Here is an 11,667-nt window from a genome sequence, read left to right on the forward strand (position 1 = left end):
ATATTATATAAATTTAATAAAGCAGCGTCAGGGTTTGAGGGAATTGATTCCAATTTTGAAAGATGTTCTACAGTGGGTAAAATGCTATCCAATAGCATCACATGCTGCAGATAAATTTTCATGAGAGGAAGGGTCAATTATATGCCAAACTTCATTGTTGTCTTATTTTAAGAAATTGCTACAGCCACACTGATCAGCAACCCACGCTGATCAGTCAGTAGCCATCAACATCAAGGCAAGACCCTCCATGAGCCAAAAAAAATTACAACCCCCAGCCAGCATGGTGGCTCATGCCTGTAATCCCAGCACTTTGAGAGGCCAAGGCGGGTGGATCACCTGAGGTCAGGAGTTCAAGACCAGCCTGGCCAACATGGCGAAACCCCATCTCTACTAAAAAATACAAAAATCAGCTGGGTGCGGTGGCAGGCACCTGTAATCCCAGCTACTCAGGAGGCTGAGGCAGGAGAATCTCTTGAACCCGGGAGGCGGAAGTTGCAGTGAGCTGAGATTGCACCATTGCACTCCAGCCTGGGAGACAGAGCAAGATTCCATCTCAGAAAAAAAAAAAAGATTACAACCCACTGAAGGCTCAGATGATCCTTAGCAATAAAGTATTTTAAGTTAATATGTGTTGATTGTTTTTAGTCACAATTCAGTTGCACACTACAGTGGACTACAGTTGCATGAACATAACTTTTATATGCACTGGGAAACAAAAAATGTGTGTGACTCCCTTTGTTGTGATATATGCTTTATAGTGGCAATCTGGAACTAGCCCCACAATATCTCTGAGGTATGCCTGTATGTCTTTGTGGGGTAATGACCTGGAACTGATAGAGTTAGGAAAGAAGGATGAACACCCAGACCCTGTGGGAGGAGGAGAGGAATCCCGAAATTTGAGCATATAGAGTGGAGACCGGTGGGTGCCAGGCAGGCATCGAAAACTCCTGAAGCACTTAACTGTGCACCAGATCCTCAGCTGGGCCCTGTGCAACATCTTATTAAGTCCTTATGAGACGAAGCCTTTTTTCATAGTTTTCAAAATCATCCCATTATATGGGTTATTCTTGTAAGCTACATCATATCCTTTATGTAATGAGGCCAGGTATACATCTATGCACACCTAAAACTTGAGGGTGATCTTTTGCACCAATAATGAATATGAAGTTTAGCAAAACTTGCCAAGGTCACCAACTAGAAATAGAGTTCAAACTCAGAAACTGGGGTGGGAGGGTTATTTTTTACTTCTTCCCCTCTCTTTCCTATTTCTAGTCAATGTTCAAGAAGTATCAAGTCCGTCCGAGCGTGGTGGCTTACACTTGTAATCCCAGACTTTTGGGAGGCTGAGGCGGCCAGATCATGAGGTCAGGAGATCGAGACCATCCTGGCTAACACGGTGAAACCCCATCTGTGTATTTTGTATTTGTAAAAATGCAAAAACCTGGGTATGGTGGCACGTGCCAGTAGTCCTGTCTACTCAGGAGGCTGAGGCAGGAGAATCACTTGAACCCAGGAGGCAGAGGTTGCAGTGAGCCAAGATCGTGCCACTGCACTCCAGCCTGGGTGACAGAGCAAGACTCCATCTCAAAAAAAAAAAAAAAAAAAAAAAAGGTATCAAGTTCACTTCCTATTTTTAAACTTACCCACTTCTCTCTTATCTTTGCTGATGCTTCTCTAGTACAACAGTTTCTTTATTGGTCTTCCTGCCGGATGGCCTGGATTCATCCTAGAACATTTGACTCTCTCTGCCTCACTCATCTTTAAATGGGGATCACAACAGAACCTACCTCATAAAGTTATTATGAAGGTTAAATGAGCTAACGCAGGTAGAGTGTTCAGCATAGGACATAATAAGCACTCAGTAAGGGTAACCTATTATTCTCCATAAAGCTACCCATATCATGTCACACCCTGGCCTAAAGCATTAGTTAGTTTCCCACTGCCCTCTGTGTTTGTACTTCTGCACAAGGCTGTTGGTGATATGGCCCACTGCAGCCTTTAGACCTCCAGCCCCTTCTTTTCCTACTCTATTCCTCTTGACTTCCATGCTTCAGTCACCCTGAGCTTCCGGTAGTTCCTAAAGGCACTGTAATATCCTTGTCCTGACCTTAGGAGCTTTCTCAGCCCTCTGTACATGTTTTATCACAATTCTTACTGTGCTGGAATGGCCTGTTTACTTTTGTGATTTCTCCTTCAGTCTGTAGGCCCCAGGATGGCCAGAAAAAGATCAGTCTTACTCATCACTAATTCCTCAGATTTCAGCATGGCTCCTGGCACGTTATAGGCTCCCAAACATTATTTATCGAATAGGTGGATGGGTAGGCACATAGGAGGGAGGAAGAAAATATAACAATTCTGTGACCCCAAAGTCCAGTACCCTTTGGACTACTCCTGCCTGCCTTCTTGCAGCTCTCTAAAGAAAGTAGAAAGTAGGGGCCATACTCAGAGGACTGGGGCGGGTGGGGCTGGGAGATACCTCCATTGCTCCCTCTTCAGTCCCATCTCCACATTCACTAGCATTTTCTTTCTTACAAATCTAAGATTTGTAACTTCGCTGCTTAAAAATCCACAAGTCCCCCACTGCTTACAGGAAACGAGTGTACCCCTTAGAGTGGCACGCCGGAACTCTCAGCCTCTTGCCCTCCCTTCTCCCCTCTGCAGCTCACAGCCCTTGGCCGTCTCCCAAGGACACACTGCTGTTTCCCGCCTATGTGACTTTTCCAGGTCCCTCTCTCTCGGGTGAATCTTTCCAGACCTAGCTCAGTTATCATCACTTCCATGGAAGTTTCCTAATCTCTCCGGCATCAGTATATACTCTTGGCTCCCATAGAACTCTGTAGAGCCTTTGTTATAGCCTACCTCAATCTGTCCCATATTGCTGTGTGCACTGTTTGTCTGCCCTGTTAGAATGTAAAGTGTTCAAAGAGAACATATATTCACTTTGGAGAACCCGACCTTACCACTTGTGAGCTGTGTAGATTTCGGCAAGTTGCCTATATTCTCTAAGCCTTGTGTATAATAATGCATAAAAATATTTGTTAAGATGAGAAGTGACCATTTCTACCTTACAGGTTTGGTGCCTGGAATGCTGATGTAGACCTGGAAACTAGCCCAGATGGAAACAAGAATGATGAGGCCACAGTGTCCATGAAAGTAGGGCAAGGCAGGGTGTCCAGTGGAGCCAGAGGGAGTACCAAGAGGGAGGTCCTTGGAACACGGAGGAACCAGAAGGCTCAGGAGTAGGAAGCAGTGTTGGTGTTTGTAAGGAAGTAGAAGAGGTGGTTGGCCAGAGGACAGGCCCTGTTCGAGATCTAACCAGGACATCAGAGCTGGCCTCTTCCTCCCTTCTTCCTTGCAGGCCACAGCCAAGCAGCCTTAACTGACACCTCCTTGGCACCAGCACACAAACAATGGCCCATGGCCTGACTTCTGCCAGGATGCCCTAGGCCCATGCCCTTCACCTGTTCTGCACCTATAAGATTGGTGTTTGCCCTCTTTGATTCTTCCAGGTGCTGCCCCACCCTGTTCTTCTCCCCATTCTTTAAGTGCTGAGATTGGCCAGTCCCGTGCTGAGATGAGGGAGCCGGAGGAAGGGAGACTGACTCTCACTCCTCACTGCTGTCCATTGGGATGGGATGAACTTCACAGCTCCAGTTTCCTGTGTTCTCCTCTCAGCTGCAGGTGATTTAAGCTTGTTGGATTTATATAACATTGGGAAATGGTAAACTGTGTAAATTTGCTATGTTTTCCAGGGACCGTTATTTATGGAAGGGCATTTTTAACTCAAGTGCTAGAAGTGTTAAATCATTATAATAAATTCATGCTATTCAGACTTTCTTACATTGTAATAAATTTTTTCTAAGCATGAATGAGAAGATCCATGGTTCTTCTAATATACCATTATGTATTTCTTCTCAAAATGACACAGCTTACTACAAGTTGGAGAATAATAGAATGAGATTTACTGTGTTGGAGGGAAAAAAAAAAAGCAGTTGAGCAGCGATGAGTCTGAGAAAGGACTTGGGAGCAGTGATCACAAACAGAACTTCTCCCTGCCTCTCTGCTTGCTTCTTGGCCAGGTGGAAGGAACAGGCATTGAGTGGTTGCATCCTCTCAGTCTCCCACCTGAGCTTAGGGACAGCCTTTGTGCACAGAAATGGGGCATCCTAGTGGCCCTCTGCGCTGTCCTGTCCAGGGGCAGGTGTGGGAGTGGGGCTCTGTTGGAAAGAGAAGCTGTCTTTCCACGTGGTATCAAAGTCCTGCCAGGAACATCAGTCTGGGCAGAGAGCTGCGCTGCATATAGCACCCTGTCCTCACCTCAGTCTTCACCTGAGAGCTCACCTGGATCTGAAGATTCATAGCTTCCACCAGATTCTCAAAGGGATCTGTGATCCAAAAAAAAATTCAGGAATCACTGGTCTTAGGTGAATTCTGAAGCATTTTCTGACTGTCCACTATGTGCTAGCCAAAGTTCAGCAACATAGCTCCAGACTTCCAGCAGAGGACAGGGCAGTGAGGCAGAAGGTCAAGTTGAGCTGCAATTAAGAGTTCCCTGAGGTCAGTGCAGTCATAGAGCCCTGAACAGTAACCTCTGGGTCAGGGTCTTCCATCAGAATTTTCCCAAGCAGAGGAGCACTGTGTTCAAAGCCATGGAGAAAAGAACCCCAAGGTAGTAAGCTCATGGACAGCCTTGAATGCTAGGCTTGGTGTTTAAACTTGGAGGAGCAGCAAGGCTCATGCTTGCAGAGGCCCATGAGACCTGCATAGACTGCAATCCTTGGCAACAGTTTACTTAGTGTTCTGTCAGAGACTTAGGTTTAAGTTCTTTCCTTGTAGCTGTGTGACATTGCACAAGTCCCATCACCACTCAGTGCCTCTGTCTACAAAACATAGATAGCACATGTATGCATGCTTGCCTTGCCTGGCACAGTATCTATGGGGATCTGATGAAAGGATGCTCATGCACCTGCTGAGTAAACAACTGCAAACCTCTTTATACATATCAGGTGGCTATAATTTATCTGGAGACTGGCAAGGAGCAGTGAGCCCCTCTGAAGCATGGAGAGTGGGGGATTCCGTGATAGCCAGGCAGAGCTGGGAAGCTGGGCCTGCCAGCTCCCAACCATTGCTGCCTCCTGCACTTGTCACCACCTCAGGCAGTGCCTCCAGCAGGGCACCCCACTGCCACACTTGCCCCAGTTTGAGAATGTCATTTACCTCTGTTTCTCCCATCAGCCTAGAACCTCATCCCACATACAAGGTCCTGGCTTCTTAAGACACCTCTGCCTCAATGGCCCTGGCTCTCCAGATCTCAGCCTTGAGGAGTGTCAGCATCAGGCAGAGCTGAGAGCCATTCCAGAGTTGGAACCTCAGTTGTCGTCCACATGGCTATTTGCCTCCATGAGGGGTGCCTATGGGTAACTTCTGCCCTTCTTTCTTATACTCCCCACCAGCCTCCATCCTCCACCTCTAGTATTTCTAAATCTGTCCCTTTCTTCAGAACTGAACAACTAGTGATATTATTTTCTTGTTTGGCCAGTCAGGCTGCTTCTGGGGATGGGGTGGGAAGGGCATCCCCAGTTGTTTCTGAGCCATGGCTAGTGTTTTTTACTGAGCCATGGCTAGCTGGAGGAGAAACCATGGTGGCCTGATCATGCTGCTGGGACTGCTGAGGTTGCAAGCTTCCCATGTCTGTGTTTGGGGGTTTCTCCTTTCATGTGCAACCCAGCACATTGTCTAAGGAAGGAAGCGGGTGGGGACTGGTCTCTGCAATGCCTGGTCCACATGACTGACCACTCTCCCCAGGCTGACCCAGCTAATGTTCACACCAGCATTTTTTTTTTCATACATTTTATTTTGAAGTCAGACTTACAGAGAAGTTTTAGAAATAATACAAAGAATTATTTTATACCCTTTACTCATATTCCCCAAGCGTTAACATTTAACTTGTTTGCTTTATCATACACTCTCTCACACACATATACATGCTGTATTATTACTTTTTTCTGGAAACATTTGAGAGTAAATTGCTGACCTAATACCCTTATTTCCCCAAAAAGTTAAGCATATATTTCCTAAACAAGGACAGCCTCTTTTATAACCACAGTACAGGTATCAAAATTAAGAAATTAATGCTGACACAGTACCTGATCTTATTTAAATGTTGCCAGTTGTTGAACTAATATCCTTTGTAACCAAAAACAAAAACAAACAAACAAAAAAAAGAAGTTCTGGCCCAGGATCACAAGTTGCATTTAGTTGTCTTGTCTCTTTAAATGAGCACAAGCCATTTACTTCATAGAACATTTTGGGTTTGTCTTGTTTCCTTATGATTAGATTCCGGTTATGCATTCTCAGCAAGAATAAGTGATACAGTTTCCTTTTGAGCACATCCGACCAGGAGGCCCATGATAGCATTTGTTACATGTTACATTCCAGATGACACTAACTTTGATCACCTGGTTAAGGTGGTATCTGCCAGGTTTCTCCTTATATAATAAAAGTACTAACTTTCCCTTTGTAATGTATAAGTATCTTGTGGGAGTATAATTTGAGGCTATGTAAATATTGTTTCTCATACCTTTTTTTACCCACTTGTTTTTATCACCCATTGATGTTTCAGCACATTGCATTTAAATCCTTAGTCTTCTACTTTGCCCCTGCCTACTCTCTTTGACCACCAGTCCACTGCTAGGAGAGAGACTGGAAACAGACCATTTACTTCTGATCCTCGGGGCCATTAGCTAGGGCAATGACTACATACAGAACACCACACAACAGCATGGGAACAAGAGCCCAGTGAAGTGGTTCCCACTCAGGGCACTAGAAAGTCAGAAAACAGGTGCTCAGTTTCCAATAGACCCCCTGGAGCAGGTGGACCCCAGACTAGGACTTAAGGACAAGAAGAATTTGGATGACCAGAAATCTGGAATGGCATGAGAATCTGTGTCCATATGCCATATTTGAGGGCCCCAGTGAGACTCTGCCCCGAATGCCTGTCATCCCAGGAGCTCCCAGAGTACTGGGAAGACCTGAACCACCAGGCTTTCTTTTGATCCCTGTTCAGAGTTGGGACAACATGGGGCAGAGAGGCCCTGCAAAGAGTGGGCCAGGCCTAGGGTGCTTCAGAAGAGGCCTGTAGAAGGCATCCCCACCTCCACTCCCCACCTCTTCTCATTCATTCAGCAAACACTGGCGCATACCCCATGTCAGGTATTGAAGTCAATGCTGAAGACACACAATACTCTCAAAGGGGATGCTTTGAGCCCAGAGATTCTTAAGGTCACTCAGCACCGAGGGCAAGGCAGGAGCTATCTTCTGCCCAGAATCAAGAGCAGAATACAGTGGAGGATAAAACCCTGTGCCAAGCTCCCTCATTCTAGGCTGACTCTCATGCCCAGAGCAAGGATGAGGGCACTCACGGTCACACATCTCCTCTGACCTCTCTTCGCCAGTGCCCTTTCTCAGCACTTGGCAGAGAGCTTCAGGCACTTGGCAGAGAGCTTCAGGCGCACTGAAGTGGGGCCAAATCCCTGAGACCCAGGCTGCCTGCTCACTTTGCAGAGGAGGGATCTGAGGCCAGAGAGGTCTGAGCCTTTCCAAGACAGGCCTGACTCCACTTTTCTGCCCTGTGGATAGGCTGTGTGTCTCTGTTTGAGGCTTGGAAACACAATCAGCAAAGAGGCTTTTGAGGCAGGAGCCATTATGCACGTGCCTTGAATAGGTAGCTTCTTCCAATGTAATATGAAGATTACGTACACAGCGTCTGCCATAAGGGAGACCTGGGTTCAAATCCCAGTTCTGGGGTTCATGTGACTTTCTTTTTTTTTTTTTTTTTTTTTGAGATGGAGTCTCGCTCTGTCGCCCAGGCTGGAGTGCAGTGGCCAGATCTCGGCTCACTGCAAGCTCCGCCTCCCGGGTTCACGCCATTCTCCTGCCTCAGCCTCCCCAGTAGCTGGGACTACAGGCGCCCGCCACCTCACCCGGCTAGTTTTTTGTATTTTTTTAGTAGAGACGGGGTTTCACCGTGTTAGCCAGGCTAGTCTCGATCTCCTGACCTCGTGATCCGCCCGTCTCGGCCTCCCAAAGTGCTGGGATTACAGGCTTGAGCCACCGCGCCCAGCCTCATGTGACTTTCATACAGCATATAAACTCATCTGTAAAATAGGGCCCAGGATTGCTGGGAAGGTTAACTGGAATGGTGTCCCTGAAGTAGCCAGGACAGTGTCTAGATGATAAGTAGATTGTTTTGAAACAAGGCCTTGTGTCTTCCCCCAGCATATTCCCAGCCTACCTAAGACATCTTGCAGTTCTTCAGAAGGTCTGGGGTCCTTTGTTCCTCCATGACCCCTCCCATGGAGTCCATGGAACACCCACGCACTCTACAAAACCTGACCCAGGTGTCTCCACTCTCCCAGACAGGGCCACTTGCCTTCCCTCCTCCGGGCTGTCCTGGGCCCCCAACACAGTTCCCACATGCTAGTGTGCAGTTGTCTTTTTCTTGTCAGGGAACCTCATGGGGAAATTAGCGCAGCTGATTTTGAATCCTGGCTCCATTACTTTCTTACAGTGTGGTTTGGGGCAAGTTACCTACCTTATCCAAGCCTGTTTGTTCATCTGTAAGGTAGGGTGATAGCACCTTGCAGAATTACAGGATTAGAGATAATACCCATAACGTACCTCACACTGGGCCTGGAAGGTGCCCAGTGTGTGCTGTCTTCATCTCTTCACCTCTAATCTTTAGTGCAGTGCTGTGCTCGGTAGGTACACTACAAATATTGGTTCAGCAGGTTAGGGAACAAATTACTCCCCATGCCAAAGTAGTTTTCATTTTAAAAGCAGAACTAATGAGGCCTAGGTCTAACCCAAAGAAAAAGGCCTAACAATGGGATCTGAGACCCTGTGTAGGACTGGAGTGCAGTGAGAAGCCTGGGGCACGTGTGTGGGATCTCCTTAGCAGAAGCCCACATCCTGCCCATGCAGGGCAAAAATGACCCACAGTTGTCCTGCTCCTGAAGCCCCTCCTTGGTTTCCATGAGGAAAGCAGGAAATGGAAGGGAAACAAGGTTGACAGCCCCTGGGTCCACTGGATTTCCTGCCATCCCAATGCCCATGGCTCCCTGAGCTGGGCCCCAGGAATAGGTAAGGACAGAGTGGCAACAGCAACAATGAATCATGTTGGAGACCCTGAAGACAAGAGGCATCTCTGTGCCTCAATTAGTGAAGTATAGGGCCTTCACAAATGGCTGAATTTTCCCCTTTATTTTAAAAAGCCTAATTTTTAAACATTTTTTATTTATTTATTTATTTATTTATTTTGAGATGGAGTCTCACTCTGTCTCCAGGCTGGAGTGCAGTGGCACAATCTCTGCTCACTGCAACCTCCATCTCCCAGGTTCAAGCAATTCTCCTGCCTCAGTCTCTCGAGTAGCTGGGATGGGAGGCTGGCATTTTTCTGGCATGTGCCACCACGCCCGGCTAATTTTTTGTACTTTAGTAGAGATGGGTTTCACCGTGTTAGCCAGGATGGTCTCAATCTCCTGACCTTGTGATCCTCCCACCTCGGCCTCCCAAAGTGCTGGGATTACAGGCGTGAGCCACCATGCCCTGCCAATAAGCTTAATTTTTTTATAAGCAAATTCTTAAGATTAGTGCAAACCCAGTTGAGCACCCCCAAGCAAGTTCTTAAGATCAGTGCAAACCCAGTTGAGCACCCCCAGTTTGCACTGATCTTAAGAATTTGCTTATCATTTTCTCCGGAGTTAAGTGTACTGCAGGAAATGACTGACACAGCTCAAAAGGCTTTTGAACTTCAGGTAGCTCCATAAAATGTTAATAAATATTATATTTATTTCAATTTAATTTTCTCTCCTTGTTAATAATAAAAGCTCCCGTCTGTCCCTATAACCAGCAAGTGCTACCAGGGAGGGGGACTTATACACCCATTAGCAACATGTTTACTAACTTGTTACTCACCTTTAAGAACTCCCTGGCCGGGCGCGGTGGCTCAAGCCTGTAATCCCAGCACCTTGGGAGGCCGAGGTGGGTGGATCACGAGGTCAGGAGATCGAGACCATCCTGGCTAACACGGTGAAACCCCGTCTCTACTGAAAATACAAAAAACTAGCCGGGCATGGTGGCGAGCGCCTGTAGTCCCAGCTACTCGGAGGCTGAGGCGGGAGAATGGCGTGAACCCGGGAGGTGGAGCCTGCAGTGAGCCGAGATCTGGCCACTGCACTCCAGCCTGGGCCACACAGCGAGACTCCGTCTCAAAAAAAAAAAAAAAAAAAGACCTCCCGCTCTATCAAGGAGAGAAGGGAAGAAAAGGATTGGTACCTAGATCAATATAGATGCTGCCATTTCTTAAAGGTGAAATTGGGGTGGTTGAGAAAAAAAGTCAGAATAAAGAAGGTAGTAGGAGACAGGAGAGAAGGGCTGGAGGGGAGTGACTGTGCAGAGTTTACAACTGAGGAAGATGTGATGTAGAGATCAAGGGCACAGCCATGCAGATAGACCTGGACTTGAACGCTGATTCTAGGTAATTTAGGTGAGGGACTTAACCTCTCTGAGCCTCAGTTTTTGCATCTGTAAATTAGGGTAATAACATCTGCATCATAGAATTATTGTGAGAATTCGATGAGATTATAACTAAGCAGTTCTTAACGTAGTGGCTAGTACAGAGCAGCACCCCATAAAAGACAGCTACCCCCGTGCCTCAATGAATGATGCCCAAATGGTAAGAGGTGACTGGACGGCCCTGATGTCTCCGTTCAGCCAGTGGGTCCCAAGCATCCCAAGGCCTGGGCTTACCTCTTAGGAGTCACATGGGGCAGCTACAGGAGCCTGGGCACATCACTGCCTGGCTCTGGGTCTCCTCAGTGGAAATGAGGATGACAGCTGAGTTCCTTCCACCTATACACTCCATGCCCACACTTAAAGAGCAGGGTAAACAAGAACTGGCAACACTGGCTGCTGCTAGGGAGAGAAATGGATGACTGGATTCAGGGGTGGGAAGAACTTCATTGTTTCCTTTTTCCTGTGTTTTGAATTTTGAAATATATGAATATATTTTTCAAAAAAAATAGATAAAAATTTTTAAAATGCAAAGACCAAATTAATATGCAGCCTGAGGCCATGTGAGCCCAGAGGAGGAAGGCTGCAGACAGCAGCAGCCACAGTTGCATTGGGAATGCTCTTGGGAAAGGAAAGGGGAAAGAGAGCAGCAGGGGCACAGCAATGTCAGCTAATTGGGGTCCCCAGAAAAGAGCAGTGAGAGGCAGAGGTGTGTGCACCTCAGCATGACAGGAATTCTCTGGGAGTGGCATAGATTGACTGGACTTCACAAAAAAATGACCTAAAGTGGTCTTGTGTCAAGTTCAAGTTTGCTTTTGTTGGGAGGTGGATTGTCAATAGAACGGAATTAAGAAAAGGGAAGAAGGATGGGATCGCAGCCTGAGCCATTCGTTCTGAGTGTCTGTGCTGTAAGAAATTTGCCGCTCTGATAATCCTTGGGGTGGAATGTAGCTGAGTGTGGCTGTCTCTTGTTCACTCCTCAACACTCTTGGGGGTGGTATTATCCCCATTTTAGAGATAAGGAAATTGAGGCTCAGAGAGGTTAAGCAATGTTTCCAAAGTGACACAGAAGGTATTAGAGAGAACTGTGATTTG

The 11,667-nt window shown here is 46.8% G+C and overlaps 1 protein-coding gene across 1 annotated transcript in view; it reads left to right on the forward strand.

Moving 5' to 3' along the window:
- The window catches only part of KIAA1328 (KIAA1328 ortholog), a 399,895-nt gene extending 396,032 nt beyond the window's left edge, over positions 1–3,863 (forward strand). Inside the window, exons 12-14 of the mRNA XM_025365278.1 lie at positions 1,273–1,364; positions 3,072–3,261; positions 3,359–3,863. Coding sequence (XP_025221063.1) covers positions 1,273–1,325 — 53 coding nt within the window. The 3' untranslated portion in view covers positions 1,326–1,364; positions 3,072–3,261; positions 3,359–3,863. The remainder of the gene's footprint in view (positions 1–1,272; positions 1,365–3,071; positions 3,262–3,358) is intronic.
- The last annotated feature ends 7,804 nt before the right edge of the window (positions 3,864–11,667 follow it).

Source organism: Theropithecus gelada, chromosome 18, assembly GCF_003255815.1.
Source record: "Theropithecus gelada isolate Dixy chromosome 18, Tgel_1.0, whole genome shotgun sequence".
NCBI lineage: Eukaryota > Metazoa > Chordata > Mammalia > Primates > Cercopithecidae > Theropithecus > Theropithecus gelada.